At 52.2% G+C, this 25099-nt stretch overlaps 1 protein-coding gene across 6 annotated transcripts in view; it reads right to left on the minus strand.

Annotated features, from left to right (window-relative positions):
* Window positions 1–25099, minus strand: part of GRIK4 (glutamate ionotropic receptor kainate type subunit 4) — a 387436-nt gene that overhangs the window by 254864 nt on the left and 107473 nt on the right. For all 6 annotated transcript variants that reach the window (XR_004317018.1, XM_032472706.1, XM_032472703.1 and 3 more), the window contains exon 2: window positions 14023–14154. Coding sequence is in view for 5 of the 6 variants with exons in the window: in XM_032472706.1 (XP_032328597.1) it covers window positions 14023–14104 (82 nt within the window). In the remaining variant the exon portion in view is untranslated. The remainder of the gene's footprint in view (window positions 1–14022; window positions 14155–25099) is intronic.

Here is a 25099-nt window from a genome sequence, read left to right on the forward strand (position 1 = left end):
GAGTTTCGGTTTCTATACCTACAAAGCAGATATTATCAAACCTACCTCTGGAGATAGTTGTAAAAATTAAATTATATCATTTATAGATAGTGACAGGCACCTATTAGGTGCTCAATGCACACAAAATGTCATTCCATCCCCAGTGACACGGCCCTTGAAAGTGATGGTCCCCTGCCCTTTCATTGGATGGAAACAGGCGATATATCAAGAAGGTAAAAAGAAGCCCAAAGTGCCATCGTGCCCGTGGTCCCTGGACTGCAGTCACCACTGCTTAACTCTGGGGCTCGCCGTTTAGTGCCAAGGCTTCCATGTTTTGTGCTTCCCCACATCTCCCTCATGTCTGAGTCCTGCTTTTCCACATCAGAACATTAACAACAAAACATCCTGTTTCCAGTATTTCTGCCAGACCTTAGCCTGCTGCAGGGCACTGTCATCATCATATAAGTACCAGGGGTCAGAGGAACGGGGTGGAGCAGCCTCAGAACCCAGCTCCCCTAATTCCTTGCTCACAGCAGTTCCTTCCCACATCACATGGTTTCCTAGAACACAAGAGGATCTCTCGGGTTCTGGAAGGATGACAGGCAGAGTGACAGACAGGCTGCTGGGACTCTGGGGGGACATTATTCTTTCAAGGCCCCATGGCAGGAAATAAACACATCACTCTAAGCCAAGCCCAGCAGAGCCCACGTGACATGGCCTCCGATAACATTCTGCTGGTAGGTTACTCCTTTAGCACCCTGACACGTTAAATCAACGTGATGAAGTGCGTCCCGTTACACGGTCCCTTCCCGGCTCTCTCTCTCTCTCCTGTGGCTCTAATCTCAGTCACAGTCATGTGGCCGTCCTGCTTGGGTTCCCTCGACCCACTGAGGAAATGCAGCAGCTTCGGTGCTCTGGGCTGCCCGGTTCTTGTGCAAAACGGTTGACTGCAACAGGAGTCAGGCAGTCGGGTCAAGGAGTGGGGTGGGGCCGGTTTCCAAGTGTGTGCATGGTCCCCTACCTACAGCACTGCTCAAGCGAAGGCTTTCAAAATGGTTCAAGATCCCAATTTGGAAGCTATCCAAGCAGCAGAACAGAATAATTGTCCCCAAAGATGCCCATATCCTAATCTCTGGAGCCTGCCAGTATGTTATCTTCCATGGCAAAATGGACTTTGCAGGTGTGATTAAGGTGACAGACCTTGAGATGGGGAGATGATCCTGGACTATCCCGGCAGGCTCAACGTCATCTCATGAGGTCTTAAAATCAGAGAACCTTTCCTGGCTGAGGTCAGGAAGTTGTGATGTGAGAATGACTTGACCCTGAGCTTTGAGGATGGAAGAAGGGGCCATGAGCCAAGGGATGCAGCAGACTCTAGAAGCTGGGAACAGTCTCAGCTGACAGCCAGCAGTAAAACAAGAACCTTGATTTTATAACCGCAAGGAACTGAATTCTGCCAACAACCCACATGAGCAGGAAATGGATTCTCCCCTAGAGCTTCCAGAAAGGATCACAGCCTTGCTGACATCTTAGTTTTAGCTCAGGAAGACCCACGTTGGACTTCTGACTGTAAATTAATAAATCTGTCCAGTTTAAGTCACTAAATTTGTGGTGATTCGTTATGGCAGCAGCAGAAAACTATGGTAATAATAATTATGGCAGAACTACTGGTAATAGCTATTATTTACTGACCTCCTATGAATTATCAGGCACTGTGCTACCGTTTTGCATACATTATCACACATAAACCTCAATATATAGGGTGATATTATTACCCCCATTTTATAGTAGAAAACAGAGGCCAAATAATTTGCGCAAGGTTACATGCTGAACCTATAATTCATTTCCAAGTTTGTGTGTCAGTAAAGCCCATCTCCATTCTACTCCCAAATGAGGCCATGCAGAATCCCACTTGCCCATAATGTCGGGCAAACTATTTTCTAAAGAAACAAAAGAAAGGGAAGCAATGTTCATTAAATACTACTAGATGCTACACACCAGGTACAGTGTTTTGCATATCTCCTCTCAATTAATATGATAGCCTTCCATGGCAAAGTGTCATCTCCCCAGTTTCTAGATGGGAAACTGAGCATGAGAAAGGTTGAGTAACTCGCTTAAAGGGACGTGGCTAATAAGGGAGAGTCAGACCCATGATTTTGAATCCAAGGCTGCCTTGTTCCCTAATGCCTAGCATATGAAGGATTGGATGTGAACTCCAAGCTCCCCCAGGGGACCATCTCCATGGCTTCACGATGAGACAGGCATTGGAGCAAGACCCGAAAGTTACAGGCTGTAACTATAAGCCAAGAGCAGCAGCCCCTGGTCCACCTCCTAAGAGTATTTCTCTTCAGGAGATAATTCATGGGCAGACGAGGAAGAAGTGGATTAAACACAGGGAGCGCTCGAATGGGGGCGATCCATGGACACTCACCTACACCTGACTCCATCTCCACTGACTTCACTTGTTTCCATTTCACAACTGAATTCCTTTAGCAGAGGGCGGGCATAGCTCAGTGGTAGAGCTCATGCTTAGCATGCACAAGGTCCTGGGTTCAATCCCCAGTACCTCCATTTAAAAAAAAAAAAAATCCTTTAGCGTTCAAGGGTTTCCCAACCGGCTCTCAAGGGGAAATTGGCATTCAACCAGGTAAAGGTCCCTTTAGGTTCAGAAACCCCAAGGGCTCCAGGAAGAGCAAGGAGACTTCCCTACAAATGGCCATCGGGAAGCTCTCCCCTTCCCCGTCCTCTGACTTGAGCCTCCTGGGGGCTGCTCAGAGGTGGGGGGGCCCCGCCCCTCCTCTCCCACATAGGCAGGCCATGGCGGGGCCTCTGTGGAGCGAGTCCTTAGCAGAGCTTCCTGCTGAGGCCCCCCAGGGCTATAAGCTTCCCTCTTCTGTCGTCTCCGGGAAAAGCCCTGTTCTTTCATCTGTGAGCTGGAAGCTCAAAGTCTCATGTTGTTAGATCCCTGCCACCAGGGGAACTTGTGAATGTTGCCAGCAAAGTGGCATTCCCTCCCCGGCCCGTGTCGCTCCCTGCTTGAAAGACTGTGCACTATAAAGGATGGGAAGAGCGCGTCTCGGAAGAAGCCACAGGGGTGACACAACCTGGGGAACCTCCCCGCACCTGGCTCCTTAACACAGACATCACACATGGGGCAGCCTGCCGCCGGCGTTCACAAAGCAGCATCCACCTGGGGTTGAGAGAAAAGCCGGCCTGAGATGAGCCGGGGGGTGGGGCGCATTTCACAGGCATGGGTGGACACCTCAGACGGGCTTTCTTTAACCAAAAGTCTGGTCAGTCGGGCTTGGTGGGCATGGGTCCGACCAGGGCCTCTGGACCTGGAGACCAGGTCCCATGAGGCTGGAGCAGGCGCCTGTGGTGGATTGGAAGCAGAAGAGGGGAGTGCCTGCCTCTGATTTGGGGAACCACATCCCAGCTGGGAAGGAGAAAAGAGAAAACCCATTCAGAGGAAGGTGACCAGGATGACAAGTGGAATCCAAATGCCAAGAAGGAAGGAACAGTCAGAGGCACTAATGATAAATCTCTGGAAGAAAGAAGATGCTGGGGGCTGTGAAATGACAGGGCTTCAGATCTGTCACAGGAAGAGCGCTAGACTTGTTCTGTATGCCCCTGAGGGACAGGCAGAGCCAGGACAGTCATTGGAAGGCACAGAGAGGCAGATTCTGGCTCAGTAGATAGGAAAACCAATTGTTGGAACTATTCTAAAGTGGAATGGGTTAAACTGGTGTCCCTAGCCACCATCAAGATTTTGTGACTTTAAGAACAAGCAGACAGGCAGGGGTCAGCACTGGGAAAGCCTGTGGCAGACAAGAGGCAGGTATCCCAGCCAACGCTGGCAGCTTCAGGAAAGAGCTGGAAGCAGGTGACAGGGTCCCAGCTGGGAGGCTGGGTCCAGATTCAGGGCCCCAGGCTCTCAGAAAACTGGGACAAGTAAGGCCTGACCAGAGTCCCAGGGAAGCTCTGGCACAGTCAAAGTGAGGTTTCAAATTGATGACAAGACAGAAACTTGAGCGCCGCAGTGGCAGTGCAGGTGGGGGAGGACTGTAAGTCAGCAGCTTGGTGTTTGGATCTAAGGGACAAAGTTTAAGACCGGCAGCCAGGACTCATTCCGATGCTGAGTCATTAAACTGCTGACTTGGACTTCCCTGGAATGGGATGGAGTTCAGCCCCAGGACTGAGGGACTGGAGAGCATGGGGACAGGGAGCCAGCGGGCCACTGCACTGTCCCGGGCAAGGAACACTTGTCAGAAACTGCCTTTGTGTCAAGAGAGACCATCATCATCTCTGCCTTCAAACAACTTTCAAATTTGAAGCTCCTTTGAGACCTCCCTTGGGTCTGCATCATCCACTCATTCAGTAGATATTTAGTGAGCGCCTTCTGTATACCAGGCACTGTCTTACGTGCTGGGGAAATGGAAGAGAACAAAACAAAGGTCCGATGGAGGACTCAGACAATAAACAAATAGGACCAGCTAGTCAGATGGTGACTAGCGCTATGGAAAAAACAAAGCAAGGAAGAGAGAGAAGGAGACAGAGAGTGCGACTGGGGGCAAGGCACCACCTACAGGAAGTGAGAAAGTGAACCACCCAGACATCTAGGTGAAGAGTGTTCTAGGCGGAGAGAACAGCAGGGCAGCTGGGGCAGGTAGGGGGCTGGTATGGTGTGAACAGGGGCAGAGTGGTAAGAGATGAGAACAGAAAGTAAGAGAACAGGGCCAGAGCACGGAGGGCCCCGTGGGACACCGTGAGGTCTCTTTCTTTCACTCTGACATGAGATGAGATGAGAAAGCATTGGAGGGGTTGAGCCAAGGACTGACATGATCCAACTAATACTTTAGAAGGATCATTCCCTTGCTGCCATTTTGAGAAACAGAAGTGAGAGGGCAGCAGAGAAAGCTTTGCAGTAGGAAAGCTTTGCAGAAATCCAGGGGAGAAGGGATTCTGTCTTGGAACAGGAAAGCCACAGCTGAGGCGGCAAGAAGGGGTTGGGTTCCGGATATACTTGGAAGGTAGAGCGAACAGGATCTGCTGACCGGGAGGATATGGGATGTCAGAGGAAGATGGGGCCGAGCATGACTCCTAAGACCAAATAGAGAGAATGGTGTTACCATGAATGAGACGGGGGAGACAGCAGAAGAGGCAGGCTTGGAGGGGATCATCGGCAGCTCGATTTGGGATATGGACACATCAAGTTCGAGCTTCTCTCAGGCATCCAAGAGGGGATGGTGAGTAGGCATGTAAGTCTGGAGTTACGGGGTGAGGTCAGAGCTGGAGATGAGATTGGAGAGTCATCTGCAGCTAAATGCAGCCATGAAACTGGATGGGATCACTCGGGAGTGGGTGGCGAGAGATGAGGCCTAAGGACAGAACCCTGGGGCACATCTGCATTGCAGAGGAATCAGCAAAGATGTCTGGGAGCCAGTGAGGCAGGGCAAGAACCAAGACGGAGGGTGATCCGGAAGCCAAGAGAAAGAAGCGTTTCAAGGAAGAGTAAAGGACTGTGTCAAATGCTGCTGGTAGAGTGAGGCCTGGGGACAGATGATTGGACTTGGCCATGTGGACACCATGGATGGGGGTGGAATTCTGATGGGAAGGAGTCCTGTTGATAGGGTAAGAGAGGACAGGAGATGGAGACCGCTTTAAATAAGAATTCTTTTGCAGGGTTTCTCTGCAATGGGAAGGAGAGAAATAGAGCGGTAGCGGGAAAAGGATGAGGGGCTAAGGGAGGTTTTTAAGATGGGAGACCATTCAAATCCACTAGCCAGTACCAGGGACCATCACCCCAGTGTGAGAAGCCCACGACGCTGGAAAGGTAGAGAAGCTGGAGTCCAATCTCTCAGGATGCTCTTAGGCTTGTCGGGCAGACAGAATTCAAATAAGGATTTTTAAATGTTTATGAAACAGGTGGGTGTAGACCAGTGAAGACAGTGCAATGTGCGACGGGGTCGGCATGCATGCCTCATGCGCGCTGAGATTCTGGAAGTAAGAGCTTTCCATACCAGGTGAGGATCCTCAGCTTCTTAGAAAGAGGTGAGTTTAGAGCAGGGTTTTAGAAAAAGGGAAGAGACAGCAGTCAGTGGAGGAGTGGTGAAGGGTGCTCCAGGCAGGGGAAGACTGAGAGATGGAGACGGGGCGGCCGCCCAGTGTCACTCCCAACAGCAGATGTCACTTTCACAGCACTTACTACTGACAGGACACCATTCTCAGTGCTTTCTAGGCAATAACTTTATTGTATTCTCATAAAAACATGAGGTGGTGATACTGTCACGATGTTACAGAGGAAGAAACTGCGGCCAAAGTCATACAACTAGTAAAGGGCGGAGCTCAGATTCAAACCCAGGCAGTTTGGTTAGAGCCAGGCTCTGGTGGCACACGATGCTGGGAACTTCCAGAGCCAGTCCCCGTGCTGCCCAGAACACATCAGGCTCTCTGGTGTCCCCGAGCTCTCCAGACCCCAATCAGCTTGGATCAGTGATGGAAGGCGCCTGGGTGAGTTAGGGCAGAAGGAAATGAGAGGAGGGAGACCCAAGACGGCCCCTTTGGTGGCTGCCCCAGTGGCCACCCACCCCGTTACCCAGCTTTTCTTTCCAAGTCCAGCATGGTGGCACCATCCCAGTCACGGACACACACCTGTTGAGCCCCGACTGGACGAGCCACCACTCAGCACCACACCCGTCCTCAGTGTGGACTTAAGGAGCCTCCCCGACTGGACCCCCTACAAGCGGACTGGGCCCCTAACTCAGCTCGATGGGAAGAAACACACACTAAACAAGACACAGCGGTGCTGCTGGGCAGCCTGACAGCTGTCTTCTGAGGCCTCCTGCTGCCCAGGGCTCCCAGCAGCCAAGGCCCAGCTCCCGTCCAGCCGATATGGAATGCGTGCCCCCTCACCCAGATTAAGGAGGGCTGCAGTGTGACCGCAGTCTGGCCTGCAGCCAAGCTGCGAGGCTGTGAGTGGGATGTGCGGACTCTGCCAGGACACACGTGTGCAACCTACCCACTTGGGCTCACGCACACTCAGGCACTCAGCTGAGAGCTGCCACCAGCTTCATCACTGCCCCGCTTCCCAGACTCCCCCAGCGGTGGGCACAGGGAGAAAAGAAATACCCCGACAGGTCTACACCAACAGAGCAAGAAGAATCAGGAGGGCTTCATATCCAATCTGGCTTAAGCCACTGGAGTCAAATGGGGTCATGGCTTAAATGAGGCAGACGGCCGCCTCCACTCTGAGCTCTCATTAGTGGTTGTTAATGAGGACAGAATGACAACGGCATGTATCCCTAATAACAGGAGAACAGAGCCAAGGCTAAAGTATTCATATCTCACAGGACCCCAGGCTGAAAGGGGTCCTAGAGGTCACAGGTCCAGCCCCATCACGGATGCTGAAATCCTTGTCCAGACCACCTGTGGCCACCTCCAGCTGTGGGGACCTCAGCATCCAGAACAGCCCATTCCATCTGTCTGCTAGACATTTTTTTTTACGTCAAACCCAAATCCCTCTCCATCATTTCCACCTCCTCCGGCAACACACCACTCCCCACCAAGAAACAGAGCTTGCTAATGACTCACTTCCCATCCCAAGACTTTTGGAAACCACTTCACAAATCTGGAGACAAGTTTTTGAAATTCTGGCAAAGTCTCACCATGCCTGTTCTCTCAAACCATGAGCGTCTCTGCCGGGCAGGGCCTCATCCAGACAGCAGGCTCTGCGGGTCACCTCGTGCACGGAGGCAAAATGAGAGCCCAGGGAACCAGGCCATTCCAGTACAAACCAACACTGGCAGCCACGTGCCAATATTCTTCGGAAATCAGCTCTATTATCTAGGACTTTTAGTTAGGGAACAGCCCCATCCCTTCCCTCCGAGACCTCTGCTAAGGGGCCTTTCTTAGTTTCCTTTCAGAGATTAATCACGAGATGTTTAAGAAAACATAATTTTCCCTGCTGTGACTTGCCTGTTCTCTTTAGCGTGGCCTGATTTTGTGAGGTCCCGGGGTCAGCACACTGACCTTGGTGGCTTTCAGTCCTCACCCATTAAGGATGTACTGTCAACAGGCTATTGAGGACCCCGCCACCTCGGCTGGCCTCCGATTGGACTCAGTAGACCCCCTTTGATCCCACCTGGGAGATGTCCTCTCCTCGCTTCCCCTGGAGGCCACCGCTCCCCTCCAGATGAGCAAGTCACACACTCTGTGGACCTCAGGCTCCTCTTTGACAAGATGTGTTCTCCCCACCTTGCAGGTTATTGGGGAAACTGAACTAACACAGGTGTAAGAACACGTTATACACTATAAACCGTGGCACCCACGTCACCAGACGGGTGGAGTCAGGAGCCCCGGCACTGCCACATGGGCCATTGCCAACTCACTTTGCCTTATGGAACCCCGGTTTCTCTTATCTGTAAAGTGGAGGCTCTAGGCTAATTCATCCATCATCTCTCAATGGAAGAGACTATGGCCTGAGGCTGTAGCTCACAAATAGGTTCTGGAAAGGTGAGAGAGAAGACAAATGTCCTGAAAGTATACAGTGTGGTGTTCTGGCAAAAGACCAAGCCACAGGCGAGGACAGATGACCCCACTGTGGGCTGAGTGACTCCGCACAACACACTGGCCTGGATGCTTTTCTAATGCAGTCAAACCTCCCTCATCCCTCTGAAGATGTGGTGGCGGCAGGGTAGGTGGGGGGACATGAAGGACAGGAGAGATGGCCTTGTGCAAGCACGTGTGTAGGCAGACACCCTCACAGACTGCTTTAGGCAAAACACTCTCCGAAAGACGTATTTTGAACACTTCTTGTTAAATAAAATTGGTTTGCATTTCTGAGCACTGACCAATATCTGGGAGAAGAGAAATTTGAGAACTGACAAGTCAGTTCAAGATTTAAAACTTACCCATTAGAGAATTTATCTAGCAAACACTTCCTAAGTACCTACTATGGGCCAGGCACTGGACTAGACCCAGGAACACAGGCATAATAAGAAAGACACAGGGGGAAGGTGTTCACCAGGGGAGGGGGCTGAGTCCCAAAAAGCTTTGTATACGGATTCCCGCTCTAGATGACAGCTGGAGGAGAAAGTCATCAATTTCTGTTTGTCACTAATGTGGAAGATCTATTGATTGCTTATGGGGTGACTCAATCTGGAAAAGAGATGAAGTCACACGCTGACCAAAGTGTCGTAAATCACATCACGTGGTCACATTATGAAGAGGAGCCCACTACTCAAAACACCCCATGGCGAGTCTTTCCTCAAGGCACAGAATTCCGCTGGTATATTTGGATCCTGGTGGGTCCGATATATTTAAGACACAGCAGAACAGGATAAGAAAACCAGTGTTTTTCACTCTCCCCCCTTGCCTCCCTCAATTTTTTTGTTATCTTCATCTTCATAACATTCGAACGCTGTGTGTTTAACACTCTCTCTGCAGGACTTGGAGCGCACTGGGAGAAACCAACCAAGTAAAACATGGTAGTTGTAAAGTGCTTGGGGTCCTGGTAAGACAGTGTGAAATCAATCCAAGCTCTTGCCGCTTCACCTCACGGGGAAACCTTAAATGAGAAAGAGATCCGATTGCTACAATAACCTGCTGATGTGTCTAGTGCCACCCTCGCTGAGCAGGACCCGGTCACACCATGAGCAAGCCTCTCAAATCCCCAGGCCTCAGTTTCCTCATCTGTCAGACGGACTTTGCCTGTGCCCTTAGGAAGTCATTTGGGAGTAAAAGAATCAAAGAAGAGCAAGAGACGATTTAGGCAATAACGATCCCCATCTTTCAGTTCCTTTACTGGATAGAACAGAAGATGTTTAATGTGCTGTGACAATGGGGCATCCCAAATGTCTCCGGGGTGAACGAGATGCAGTACGGCAAGGCAGAAAGAGAAGCTTTGGAGACAGACAGGTTCGAATTGCAGTCTCTGTGTGACCTCAGACAAGTTATTTACACTCCCCAAGCCTCTGTTTCTTCATCTATTAACATTGGATCATTAATTCTGACATGAAGTTCTCCTGAAATATGAGAAATACCTAGCACAGTGCCTGGGAGAGAGGGAGGCCTTTCCAAGTGGAATTACTGTGGGGATTATTACTCTTTAGCACCATATCCTCAGCACTTGGCACACAGCGCTCAATAAATACATGTTGAGTGAATTAATGAATGAACCATTGAATCCCTATTTTTACCATTATAGCCAAAACTTGCTTTAGAACCCAATCAGCATCCCCAGCCTGTTCCCCTTCTCTCGTATAAGTAAGATAGATGGACATTTTCTCTTTTTCCTACTTCCTCCAATGAATCTGCCTGTTTAAGCACAGGTAAGAGCCAGAATAAACTTTATAACAATGATACCCAATATGTCCTTGGGGAACCAAGTCTTAACCAGGGCCATGGACTCATCCACCCACCCATTCACTGAGCCTGTGTGACATGCTTGCCGACATCAAGTGTCAGGACCTGTGTTAGGGGGTCGATCTCCCTTGGAATTCAGAGTCTGGTAGGAAAATGCCATAAGAATTAGAGCACAACTCAGTAAGCGCTGGAACAGGGGGATGGGAGAATGGTTAGGAAAAGATGATCTGTCCCTGGGAGGGACAGGGTGATATTGGGAAAGAAGTTTGCAAAGGAAGAGCATTTAAGCCAATGATGGTGGAGAAGGAGGAGGCAAAGGAGGAAGGGGGGAGGAGGGGAAGGAGGAAGAAGATGGAGAGGAAGAAGTTGCTGTTTCCCAAGCAGAGAAGATGGAACGGAGGAAGAGATCTACAGGCAGAGGAGAGGGACAGGAAAAGCCCGGAGTGGACCTCAGGGGCGTGTTATATCTGGTTCCCAGTGAGCAGTTGTGTGGCTGAAATAAGGGGCCAGGGAAGGGGTAATGGGAGGCAGGCTGGGTAGCCTAGCATTCATTCAGCTGACACATACTGAGTTCGTAATGTGTTCAAGGACCAGGGTAGCATTTGCTAACATCAGAAACGGGATGGGAGAAAACTACAAGAGACAATGACCTTCACCTGCTATTGAAGGTGAGTCGGCTCGCCCAGAGGCTAAGGGAGCCTACTGTGGGCAATGGAGAGAGCACTGCAAGAAGACAGGGCTGGGGGGCTCACGACCACCAGCCCCACCCCTACCTGCCCTGTGCCCTCAGCCAAATTACCACCCACTTTGGGCCTCCCTCCTCATCTGTGAAATGAGCAGACTGGAAAATGGGACCCTTAGAATCCTTTACTGCTCTAAGAAATGATGATGGTCCCTTTAAGTAATGGAGGGCTGTAGAGATGGGGGGAGGCTTCATCTCAGGGCATTTATTAACTTGTGGCTCCCACAGTCATCACTCAGAGGACCCAGAGGGACAGAAGCAAAATCAAAAGACATTTTCAGAAGATAGATGACTGAAGGGGGCTGACATATGTGTGAGAGTTTGGGGAATTTATGCGGACAGCCTCACTGCCATAAATAAAATCCCTTTCTCTTACCCAAAACCTCATTCAGGGGGTAAACACAGACACCGTGATAGACAATTTGGCTGCATCTCCCGCCCGTGCCGCACTTGAATGAAAAACAGCAGTCCCAAGGCAGGGTAATGGGCTCACGCCTCTTTACCTACATCCATATTGTCACCAGCTGACAAGCCGGGCTGGGGACGGAGCAGGAGGGGCAATTTATCTCCAAGATTCCTGGTCCCTTCGCTCTGGTGCAGCCGCGCTCTCAGAGCCATCTACTCTGAAGCTGGGGATTTGGGAGGAACCCCAGAAAAATCCAATGTGGGGAGAAGTGACCCCCGGGAAGCGGGGAAGGAGCAGCAGCCCCTCCCTTTCCCATGAGCCTCTGGAGTACCTGGGGGACCCGGCGCCATCAACACTGGTCCAGCCCAGCTGCATGGAAGGCTGCCTGCCCCTAAGCACAGTTACTTGTATTTTCTTGACCTACTTCTCCTCCCATCCCTGCCCTACTCCAGATCCCCTCCGGAATCCATGTAATTAGCACCTTTCCATCCATAAAACTCCGAGCTCCTAGGATAACCAAGGAGATAGAAAAACAAGCCTCGGCACTGCTGTTTTGGTTTTTTCTTTGCTTTCCTCTCCCTTTGCTGGCTTCATTCTGCTTCCTGGCCTCTGCAGGAGATGAGATCCGGTCTGACCTTGCCAGCCAGCAGGGCCCCTGGCTGGAAATCAGCTGGAAGTGGCCCGGCATGAAGCAGAACTGTGCACCAGCAGAGCTGACTGGAACTGGACAAGCTCTGCTCCACGTGTGGGGTTGGGAGAACGAGGGTCCCTCTGAAGCCCTCTGCTGTCGCTATAGCAGGCCACGGAGGGAGCTGTCAGCTCTACTTTCTGTTCCCCTCCGGGGGAACAAGTGTCAGGAGAGCCGAGGCCCGTGAGGCACTGCCGATTCCGGCTCCATCCCTTTCCGCTTCCCATTAGCGACAAATGGAAATTGATGGGTTACCGCTTTATCCACTCATTTAGAGGAGGGGAAAACCTGGCAGCAAATGCTGAATAACTGGAGGCACTTATAAATTAAGCATCTTAAGGATATGAACCATTTTGCATTGCTGCTAAGCAGAATTAAATTAGGTTTTGAAGTTTCAGTATAAGTGAATGGGGAAGAGGGAGGAAAGATTTTGTTTTTAATTCCTTTTTTTAAGTAGGCAGCGTGGTGAGCCGAGGGCAGGGTGAGGGAAAGGACTGAGTCATGGGTCCTCATTTCTCATCAATCAGTGGTCACTGCACATGCATGGAGAAACGTGCCCACGTGCCCACCAGGTGGCATGGAGCACCTCGGGGACCTGCAGCTTGGCCTCTGACCCGTGATGCCTGGCTTTGCCAGGGTCACGGCCCACCCAGGCCTCCTGAACACCATCGCCATCACGCCAACCTCTGGCATGTCCTTAGAGCCAGTCTTGAGTGCAACTGGAGGAATTTGGGAGCTTTAGGCCAATTCCCTGTGATTCCAAGTCTTGACATCTTCGTTCTAAATCATCCTCTAACCCTTTCAAATTCAAGTTTAGGGTCTAGAATCCTGCCTTGTTCTTAGTATCCACTTTCCCCCCTCCCCATCCCAGTCTGGGCGGAGGGGCCTCAGGTGGGCACCTGCCTGGATAACCTGCCTGGTGTTTGAGTCCTTCTAAGGCTGTTGTCTAGCCTTGCTCAGGGGGTCCTGCTGTTGGGCCGGTCTTCTTGTGACCAACACACCTGCCTGAATTTCTCACTGCTTTGCCCCACCTGTTTGTCCACACTGCAGATACTCCTAAATCCCAACACCCTTTTCAGGCCATCAGATGACCACCCAGTGCCTGTTGGACTGGACTGTCTCCTTGTCTCTGAGCCTGGGGTGTGTCCCCAGGACCTGGATCAATAGTGCCCCAGCCTGCGGGTAATGAGCCTTGAAGGTGGGCACAGGAGGAGGCACTTGACTTCCCAGGCACTCCGTTACCCCGGGAAGGGCCAAGTCTTCAGCCAGGCACGGGGGTCCGGATGGAGTGGGCGGCAACAGCATCTGCCCACGCCTAGAATGGGCACCCCGTGGCAGCAAGGACAAGGGAAGGAGCAGGTGGACACATGTCACGGAAGCATCCCTGCCCTTCCTCCCTGGAACCAGACCAGGGGCAAACGGATGCCAAGGCAAGGGCCTGCCAGGCCGCCAGGCCAGGGGCACAAGTACATTTCATCCGAACACACTCTCCAGGAAGCCTTCTTGGCTCAACCAAAGGAGAGGAGCCGTGATCTCTGCTCTCTAGCCCTGGATTTGGAAGCCCTACCCTCATCACCCACAGCCGCCTGTAGCATGCTTGGCTGAGTCAGTCACAAACCGCACCAGGCACTTGTCAGCATCTGTATTCTCGTCACAAGGGGAGCTGGGCAGGTGGAACAGATGGGAGCTGCGGGTCTGTCATTGCCCCACCCCCACCGCCCCTGCCCCAGCCAAACGGGGGGAGAGCAGCACGCAGGGTCAGATGTCCCCTGCGGACACCTGGGTGTGGAAGGGGCGTCACCCGGAGCTGGGCTGCCCTCAGGGGGCCGCCGGAACATGGCTTACCGATCCTCAGGGAGTGCGGACTGCAGGCGACCATCACGAGCCACGCGGGAAGCAGCACCAGAGGCGCCGAGACGCGGGGCATCTTCCATAAATCCTCATGGAGCCCCCTGCTGGTCTGCGCATGACATAGCTCTGCGGGAGAGCGGAGGGAGCGGGTGAGTCCCTGAGTCCTGCGTCCCTGCGGGGAGCCGCCCCTCCAGCCCAGTGGCCCGCGCTACCACCCCGACAGCCGCTGCGGGGAGGACCGGCAATCCCTCCACGACCCGCTGTGCAGGTGGGAGAGCTCCGAGTCTCTGTCCCTCCCCGCTCTGGCCCGGCTCAAAGAAGCCTCCCCCTGCTCCCAGCCCCCAGCCATCCCGCGTCAAATCGGGGTAGGCGGGTGTGACTGTGGTTGAGTGACTCACGGAACTCTACCTCCTAAAAAATGTCTAATTGGGGATGAAAACCTTCATTGGCTCTTAAGAAACAGGAGCCATGGGTGAGCAGAAGAGGAGTGGGAAGGGAGGTTATGCCATTGTCCCGGACACACACACACACACACACACACACACACACACACACACACACGGCTGCCCTGCTCTCTGGGGAGCAGTGTGGGGAAGGGGCTGGACTGGAACCCAGCCACTTGTCGGTCCGGTGGCTTCTCTCTGTCACTCAACTCCATTTCCTGACAGGTAGAAATGGCATAAAGACACATGCCTGGAGGAGCTGAGCTGAGGACTAGGGGAACACAGGGGAGGCCTGGCCCGGAGCAGGGGCTACAGAAAGGCCAGTTCCTCCCTGGCCCAGATGGGAGAGGTCTCTTCCCAGCAAACACTGACGGCAGAAGCGCACATCCCGGGTCATCAGCTGGTTTCCACATCTGTAAAAAACTAACCCCTCCCCATCCTTCCTCCACCAACCCCTCTCCCTCCTGAGGCGGAGGGGCCTCTGGTGTCAAAGCTAGACCGTGGAGGAGGCTGTCTCCCAAACAAGGTAGCAAGGGTATTGTCCCCTCCCTGCAACCTCCCAACACCCTGAGACAGTCTGTAGGCTGCCAGTTCCACCCCATCACAGGGGTGAGGGTGGGGCTGGTGAGCACCTGAATATGCCAATCCCGGGTCATCCTTGGTTAGGAAAACAGTATTAAAGTGATTCATTTCCCCGCCCCCACAGCCAGACAATTCAATAGAAAAGCAGACAAAAGACTAGAAGAGACACTTCACTAACAACTATATCCAAAGGCCTTGGAGCACACTTGGAAAGGTACTTAGAAAAATGCAATTTTAAACCACAATAAGATATCACTCCTACACCCACCAGAATGTGACTTCAAAAAAAAAAAAAAAAAGATACCATCAAGTGTTAGCAAAGATGTGGAGCAACTGGAACTCTCCTACAGTGTCAGTGGGAATGTAAACTGGCGTAGCTCTTGTGGAAAACGGCTCTGTTAGAGCTTTACACACACCCAAACGCCAGCAACTCTACGATAGGCATTTCCAATAGAAATGCATGAGTACGTTCAAGACATACTAGAACGTTCAGGGCAGCAGCCTTTGGGTTTCCCCAAACTGGAAATTACCCCAGTGTCCAGCAGCAGAATGGAGAAATACAGCGTACACTCACACAATGGAATGTTACATGGAAAACAAAAAATGAATAATCAACAGCTCCGTGCACCTGTGTGGGTGAATCTCCTAAGCAATGCTGAGTGAAGGAAACCAGGCACAGAAGAGTATTTACAGTGTGATTCTATCTATGAAAAGTACAAAAGCAGGCAAAACCGCAGTGCGCGGCACAAAGTCCAGTTAGTGATTACCCTTGTGGGCGGGTAGAGACTGGAAGGGGACGTGGAGGGGTCTTCTGGGAGTGCTGGTGACGTCCTGTTGCTCACACTGTTACACAAGTGTGCTCCGTGTGTGAAAACTCGTCAAGGGGTACATATACTGATGAGAAATTTCACTTCTCTGCATGCGTGTTATACTGAGTGGAAGTTCCTTTTTATGACATCCCCCTACACACAAGTGCAATGTTCCACCCTCAACCAGCACCTCAAAGCTTCCTGTGCACAACTCATCCCCTCCACCTGGGCCGTGCTCCTCTCCCCCAACCCCTGCCATTTACCAGAATCGGGTGCCTCTCGGTGCGCCGTCCCAGCAGCCTGCAGTGTCTCAATGCAATGCAGCTCTTTTCCCTCTGATGTGTCCACACCAGGGCTCAGTGTGGGCTTATCAAGGGCCAGGACTGTTTCCAGTTTACCAATATATCCCCAGAGGCTACTTATACACCACGGCTGCACGGGATAGACTTGTTCAATAGATGGAAGGCCTCAAGCCACCGCCTGCTATGGGGAGACAGAGGGCCATAAAGGATAAGGGATCAGAGCAAAGGCATCTCTGCTGTTGCCAAGTCAGGGCCAGAATCTTTATCCTTTAATTCATGGGTGTCGGTGCAGGAAGAGGTGAAAGCAAACAGTCTCGAGGGAAGATGGATAAAGTCGATTGTTCAGCGCCTATGTGGCTTCCTACTAGAATTCAAGTTTGATGGAGAAGTCCTGTTTGTCTGTCTTCTTCAGGGCCCAGAATAGTGCCTGGAATATATTACAGCTTCAATAAATATTTGTTGAGTGGAAAAATGAATGGACTGTCAAAGAGGAAAGAACTGTAAAAATCTGGCGAGGTTATACGAATATAATACTAACTATAATCATTTCTGTCAAATGCCTTCTGTTTATGCCCGGTCAGCCCGCCACGTGCTAATTACCATGCAGACTGCTAAAGAGGTGTCAGATTAGCCTGTGTAAATCTTATTTGATGACAGAACTCCACTCAGTCCGTGCAGGACTGGTGCTCATCGTTCATGGCCCCGAAGGCAGGCTGATCCTGGAGCCCACGTGTAGGGACAATAGCCGAGGTCTCCGGCTGCTCTTGGACATCAGCTGTGTGACCCTGGGCACAACGATGGGAAATAATCTCCCCCTAAACCTTACAGGAGTAAAAAGAACCATCATGTTACGTGTTTGGAAGTCTCAACGGTTTGTAAAAGTCTTTCCATGTCTTTATCTCATTTAATCCATCAGACAAGCTCTATTACTCAGGGGGAAGCTGAGCTCCCGAAAGGTGAGGGGTCAAGCTCAAGGTCACACGGCTGTTACCAAGCAGAGCCAGGGCTAGCCAGATTTCTGACTCCACAGGCTTTTCTTCTGTCGCTTAACTGTTTGCATATGAGAACAGATGATGAAGCTTCTAGATTCTTTATCTTAAAAAAACACAGAGAAGTCAAAGACCTAATTTTCAGTTTAATGTTTCGGTGAATCTAGTCTTAGGACCTAACAGTACAGGCTTTATGAGCTGACAATATTTTAATAATTTAGGAATAAAAAAGAAATCTTCCAGAGATCAAGCACCCAAGACCCCCCTCCCACCAACATCACCTCCACCCGTGGGTTATTGCCACCTGCATGGTGTCGCTTCTAAATCAGCACATCAAGCCCAGAAACACCTGCACTGAGGCGGCTGCCTCCTGAAACCTCCACCTGGAGGCCCCACGGCACTTGCAGACACACCTTGTTTTAAAGAGGAGGTATCCTCAGCCACCGTTCCCGCCATCTGCTTCTCCTCCTACGTTCTCCCTCTTAGTAGGTGGCACCATGATCTACGAGTCACCCAAGCCAGAAAGCTGAGAGTCACCTGAGAGTTCTCCTTCCCCGACATCATCTCAGTCGCCAAGTCCTGGCAGCTCTGCCTCCATCACCTTCTCTCCATCACCACTGACCGCCTAGTCCAACATTTGTCAGCCACAACCAGGACTCTGCGACAGCAGCCGTCTGGGTCTCCCTCCCTCTGGTCTCTCCCTCTCCAGTTGGTTCTCCGCTCAGCAGACAGGGGTTCTTACCAAAATGCCAGCTTGGTAGTGATACATCCCAGCCCCAAAGTCTCCCACAGCTCTCCACTGCTTCAGGGAGCAAAGGCAAACTCTTTATTCCAACAGATAAACCCTTCATGATCCAGCTCCTGCCCACCTGTCCCTACCACCCACCCCACTGCAGCTGATACTTGGCAGAGCCCAACCCCGGACTTCCCTCAGCACCCGCCTTCTGCCTGCGCACGGACTGCAGTCTCATCCCCGGAAGGCCTGGAAACCGTATCTTCCAAGCTCCCTGCGCTCCCTCCTCTCAGGCTTTTTGTGATCCCTTTCCCATCTGCTGCCACCGCACCTGGAACATTCTTCCTCAAGGCACACACTTGCTCACGACGATGCTGCCTGTCTCCCCACAGAACCGTCAGCTGTGATGGCAGGGACGGTGGCAAGCTAGGGTGACCTAACCCACTATCTGGCACACAGTAGGTGCTCTATTAATACTTGCTGAATGAATCAATGAACAGATGGTGTCAAAAAGGCACTTTCTGTGTTTGCACCAAGATGAAATAAATTCCCAGTTTGGATCGTGCATTTTGTACGCTCACTGTGGTTAAAATAGTCAATCTAAGCAGACGGAATGCTCCAGATCCAGGCAAAGGGGCCTCACAGCCATGTGTGTTGAGAAAGCGAGGGAAGCACTCACTGCCCTTTCCTTCTGTGCTTGGGGCTTGCCCTGACAGTCACAGCTAAGAACACGGGTTTGAGTCCTGCACTGCCTTGTGCACCGTGGGCGAGGGAGTCGACTTCTTGCCACCTTGATTCCTTTACTTGTAATACGGGACGATAAAAGGACCCTCGCAGAATCGTCACGAGGAGCGATGCTAAGATGCGTATCGTGTGCTGCTCGAAGTAAATAACTGTTCGCGATACTATACCAGCCCTGTAAGATAACACTGCACGCGCTCTTGATAAACGTAGAAGCTGAGGCCGAGTCATTTATCCAAGGTCATGCAACCCAAGCAGTAGTGCTGAAGTTCGAACTCAAGAGAGCCTAACCGTGTGCAATCACAGATCCCAGGCTCCCTCTCCAACTAGAGTTAAATATGGAAGCACTGGCAGAATTTACGTCCGAAGCAGGCACGCAAGTACAGCCTCCTATTGCCGAGGGTCTTTGACAGTCCCCACCTCCCTAAACAGAGCTGGGCCTCAGGCCTGTATGTTAGGTAACCCAGAAGGTGGAGACCCTAAAACAGAACTTTCCCATGCAGCTGAGGACACTGTTCTTGACCCCCGAGGGTAGCCATGTCAATCATGATGGGTGCAGAGCTAGGGCCCAGCCTGGATGGAGGCCGGGTTGTTCTGGCTATGGACCTTATAGAGGGGACACTCCCGAACAGCTCCACCCCTCAGGGCCCGTGTCCTCATCGATAATGTGGGCACATCGATGCCTACCTCACGGGGTGGTGAGCACCAACAGAGTAGGGAGCATGTCGGAATCTTCCACCTGTGTCCCTAGTGCCTAGCACAGGCTGGCCCATAGTAGGCACTCAAATACGTCTGCTGAAATCCTGGAAGAACCCAGTCAGGTACGACACGTGGAAAAGGCTCTGTCGGCATGAAGCATTTACTGGTGGTGAGTTACCTTCAGAGTCCTTGCCCATAAGGAATTTACAGCCCAGATGCAATTCCTCCACCGTGCACGCTCTCCTCCAGCCCTCGCCGTGCACAGTGGCCGGCGGTCAGCATCTCACCGCCCGCCGATCGCACGCAGCCGCGTGAGCGCTCCAATCAGACTGAGAGTCGGGGCTCCTGACGTCTCATCTCTGCTTTAGGATTTACCTGCCCGGGATGTATCCCCACTCAAACACCAAAAATCAGAGGTCCCCAGTTTCTCCAGGACAACCTAATTTCCTCCTTTTTTTTTAGCATCTCAAGACTGCTCAGCTTCCTTAAGCTAGAAAATCCTCTAAGGTCTCTTTCAGACCTAAACGTCTCTGACTCACCTCTTTGGTGCCTGTATTTTGAATGAAGCCCCGTGAGGGCAGAGCCTTCTCTCTCTTACTCACTGCTACTCCTCCAGCACCCGGCACAGTGCCCAGTGCAATGCAGCTATGCATGAACGTCAGTAAAAGAAGGAGTGAACGAATGAATGAATGAATGAACGAGTGAATGAATGAATGGACGAACGAATGAGTGAACAAATGAATGAATGAATGAATGAATGAACGAGTGAATGTTATTTAGCTTTGCACTAATTTATGCCCTCTCTCTGTTCCTGTGTGCTCCTGGAGGGCAGGGGAACCTCTCTTTCAGGCATGTACCTTTCTGACACACCACTTGCCATGATGCTTATCCATGAATATGTGCTGACTCTGGACGAGCACCAGTTAAGAGACCCAGACAGGCACCCCCTGCCGACATCACCCCGTGTCCAGCGGTGAACACGCTGTCTGGACTGCCTGGCCCAGTCATGCTAAACGGCCTCTCTCTCCTGACTTGTCAGCAGTCCCTCGCTGGTCTCTCTCTCGTACTCACAGGGCTACGACACCATTAATCGTGATTTTCCGGGGTGGGTCTGAGAGGAGGCTGACAGCCACCAGCCAGCGCTTGGTGGCGGGAAGACAAGAGGAAATCAGAGGGGCAGCCAGATTAATTACAGGTTTTCTCTTGGCTGCGGGCAGCAAGATCTTGATTACTCTTCATGACGCTCCAGGCTCCTCAAGACAAATGGATGTGGGCTTCTCTGTGGTCCCGACTCCTCAGACTGGGAGGAACTCCCAGCAGCAGCTGACAGCTTGGGCGGAGTGTGCAGGAGGCGGGGTGGCCAGGGCCGGGGAGCGGCACCCAGACCCCAGGGCTTCCTTGAGGGAGAGTCATCCTCTGTGGCCTGATACAGTTGGGCAGCACGTGCAAGCATCCTGTCTCCCTGGCAACAAGTAGTACGATGCCCGGGTGCAGGTCCTGTCCTGGGAGTCAGGGGCCTGGATGTTCACTAGCTCTGAGCTTGTCTGAGCCTCAGTTTCTCACTCTGTAAAATGAGGGAATCAGACCAACGATCTCCAAGGTTCTTTTAAGCTCCAAGACTCTGCAGTTCTAGGAAGCATACTTTCTGATAGCAGATAACATTTACTAAATATTTACTTTCTATGTGCAAAGTACTATTTTAGACTCATTGCTCCTCAAAACCGTGTGAGACAGACTCTTATTCCTCGGCAGACAAGGACAGACAAGGAACCCAAAGCTGGAGAGGTTGAGTGGGACTCGCCGAGGGCGCTCATCTGGTCAGCGGAGGAACCGGGCCATCGGCTCCAGGACCCTGTTCTTACCCACCACTCTCCATGCTTGCCTTCTCTAGGTACTGCAGAACCTGGCACATAGCTGGTACTTGAGGAGATGTCAGAAGGTGGTTATAATGACTATCACGATGTTGAAGAAGAAGACGAGTGAAATGCTGGCCGATCTGGGCACACCTGCACATCTTCCCAAATCAGGGGCGGGGGGAGCAAACAGCACAGGAATGAGTCTGGGAGTGTCCTTTGGCAAGATTGTCAGCCCTGATGTCCCCTACCTTTAGGATTTGCCATCAGGAGATGCTCTCAGGAGTTTGTAATGAGTCAACACAGCCAACTAGCCAGGGAGACTTGGCATCGGCTTGGGGGCTGGACCAGGTCTGATGCATCAGGATAAACTCAAGTGCGGCGGCTGGCCCGGCCCAGGCCTGACTCTGGGGAGGGCATTCAGGGAGCACGGCTACCACAGGGATCTGCTGGCACTCTGGACACACAACTAGGGAAGCTGTTCCCAATTCTCGGGCACTAATGAGTGAGACATGGGGGATCCCCAGGCTACCTTCCTCTCCAAACCATGTCCTGTGTATATGTCAGACCGAAGCCCTCAGTCCACCTCTAAACAGCGCCCTCTCGGCAGGGGCCAGAGCAGACAACCCTGGCCGCCAATCCCAGTTGCCACTCTACATTCTTAAGCTGGTTACTTAGCCTCTGAGAGTTTCATCTCCTGGGGGCACGAGGCCTCTCTTGAAAGGCTGCTGCAGAGATCTCAGGTGTGATGCAATCAGTGAGTGTGAACTTCCTGTCTCGCCCTCACCCCATCCAAGGCACCCTTGACCACATCCCACATCTTCTCCCAACGAGACAGCCTCCCACGCTTCTTGCTAATATTAGTCCATGGCCCTCTCACCTCCAAAATGCTGCTCCAAGTCAGCCCCACCCAGAAGCTCTCCCTGAAGAAGTCAGTCCTCCTTCCTCACTCGGACTCAGTCTGGCACAGAGAAAAGCTAGGACTGGAGGTGGAGAGCTGTGTGACCTTGGGCCCACCTCTTAACCTCTCAGGGCTTCTATTTCCTCTCCAGTGAAATGGGGAACTTACACTCCCACCATCTACTTTACAGGGTCTCTTTGAGGCTCAAGGGAGATAATGGGTGGAGAAATACTTTGCAGACAAGTGAAGTGCTTTCCAAGCAAAACGGTGTTGACTATTCCTTTACTCCAGACCAGCCAAAGCGAATAAATACACTTCATAGCACTGCATGATTTATACTTTCTTCGTTCAACAAATATTTCTACTGTGTGGCAGGTGGTGTCCAGGCTCTGAGATACAGTCCCTTCCCTGGTGGAGCTTACAGTCCAGGCAGGAGATATCAGTCCACATCCAGGAAGCTAGATTGACAGGTGGCGAAGGAAGAGTCCAGGCTGCTCTAGAGTGAGCGGTGGGATCCTCATGTGGCCCGAGGGGAAGGCTTCACTGAGGATGAAATATTTGACTTGAGTCGGCCAGGTCCTTCGAAGAGGGCAGGAGGGAGCAGAGAGGACCAGATCCAGGCAGAGGAAACAACCCAGAGGAGACCCAGAGGCTGCGTGAGTGTCGGAAGTGGCTGGAAAGCTGGGAGCATCTTCTCCAAGCACTTGTTATGTTATGTGAGTCTCTCTCATTAGACAACCCCAATGTCTCTCTGCCCCCAGGTCCAGGATAAGGCTCTGCGTGTAAAGCCGATTACCTCCCTGAACCTCGGACCGGACACAGCATCCTTCACAGAAAAGGTGAGGAGGCTGCAGCATCCAGAACTCCTTTTTGTGGCAAAGGAGGTGGCCAGAGGTGAGATGACGGAGACTGAATCACCAGGCGCACTGAGCCGGGAGAGGTGGGAAGAGGACCACTGGGTCGGATGCGGAGGGTAAGACTAGCTCTGGATGGTGAAAAACGTCTCTGGCATTTATCTGAGGCCACCAGGCTCGGCCCTGGGGGAACAAAGCTCTGAGCAGAGACCACATGAGCTGAGGCTTTGGAAGAAAATAGCCCAGTGCTAGAGCCGTTTGTGACACATTTAGAGCAGAGAGGCCTTGCAGGAGTGTCCACAGAGGCATAGAGTGAGCAGGGAGAAGGATGCAGAGAGAAGCTGCTTTAAGGACAGCACTTTCATTATCTCCAGTTAAACACAGCCCTCCCTCCCCTGCTGGGACCTGCCTGTCTGGGTGTTTGGGACGAGGGGCTGCCCTGGAGGAGCCCTGGACTAAGGCTGTGTGCACCGCATCCTTCCATAGAGAGATCTGGGAAGAGCTGGGCTGTGCAGCTTGGAGAAGAGGGTGGGGGTGGGAGATGCATCGGAATTTAACCATCTCTGGCCAGAGATGGGTTATTACAGACTTATGGGTGATTGTACGCAGAATCTCCAGCTCCACTGAGTTGGCGGGGTCGGAGCCAGAGAAAAGCACTCTAGCTGATGTTAGTGGGAAGGAAGCAAGTCCTGATTTGACAATGGCGTGCCTGGGTCACAGACATGGGGCTCTCATCCCTTGGCCTGGCTCCATCTTGCCCACGTGGTCACCTCATGTACACATTAGCCTTTTTGGTGTCTCACACGCTGTTGTCAGAAAGTAAGGCCCTGTCTTTTTTAAGTCCGAGCCAGAGCAGGTGAAAAGGCAGCTACCCCAGGGTGCATGCATTCCTCAGGGAAGCCCAGGACCGCCCCCTTCAGCACTCCCAGGGAGCTAAAGAGGATAGGAAAGCCAGATATTGTACAGCAAAGATTGATTACAAAATAAGTGGTGTCCCCTTCAAACTGCAAAGCAGTGGACTTATTCCACTGGTCATCCAAGCTCAGCACAACTCCTGGGAACTGTCCAGGAGCCCACACAGAGTCCTGCTCCAGCCCTTCCCCGCACCCAGTTCCACCAGCACTGACGGCCATTCGCTCGGGGAAGGCCTGGCACCCGTCTCTGCACGGGGACGGCTGCTGGCCAGGTGTCCCCTGCACAGAGGGCTCTAGAACTGCAGTCAGGGAAGGAGGCAGACTTGCTTTTCATTCTAAGGTGTTCTCTACTGTTTGCAATTTAAGCTAAGAGGCTGGATTGCTTTTTCAATTAAAAAAATCGGGTAAATAATTTAAAAAACAATAAAGAACCCCAGCTTTCACAATGACTGGCTCCAAGACCTGGGCCGACCACTTAACCTCTGAGCCTGGGCCCCCTCCTCTGGAGAGTGAGGCTAAGTGCTCAGTGACTGCTGGGCTTGCCCACGTCCCTCACAGCCTCTCTGGACCTCTGGTCACTGGCCCAGGTGCTCTGGCTTCCACGAGAGCAGGAGCCGAGCAACTGCTCAGAGCTGACCCTGCAGTGCTCCCGGACCTGTCCCCGCCCAGCCATGGTCTAACCCCAGCATCTCCTCCTCTGCTCCTTCCACGGCTACTGCCTCCGAGTCTCCCTGCAGCTTCAGTGCTTACCTCTGACACACACGCACACACACACCCGGCTCTGGTTCTTGGCAGGATCCCAGGCCCTGGGTGAGAGGAGGGTCCTCCCTTGGAAGGAGGGATGGGGAGAAGGGGGGACCCACTATGCTGAGCCAGTCTCTGAGGGGGTCAGGGATACAGAGGACACCCTCTCCAGGAGCTACTCTGGGCTTCTGCGTTAGCCACAGGCCACAGAAGCTCTCAGCCAGCCTGTCAAAGCCCCATCACTTTTCCTCTGCTGTGGCCTGGGGATGTCATGGAAACCACAGGCAGAACCAGGCGAGTCTGTGGGTTGAAGTCCAGGGGCTGAAAGCTTTTCAGCTCCCCCTGTACAGTCTCAGGACAACCTTGGGGAAACCCTTGACTTCCTTACCTAAGCAAGCGTGCTTGTCCCTGCACTCAACACATCCCCCACCACAGGGGCTTTGGTGAAAGGGTCACAGAGCCATAAGAGCCCAGCTCCAGCTGCCAGGAGGAGAGAGAAGGCTCTGG

This window comes from Camelus ferus, chromosome 33 (assembly GCF_009834535.1).
Source record: "Camelus ferus isolate YT-003-E chromosome 33, BCGSAC_Cfer_1.0, whole genome shotgun sequence".
Lineage (NCBI taxonomy): Eukaryota > Metazoa > Chordata > Mammalia > Artiodactyla > Camelidae > Camelus > Camelus ferus.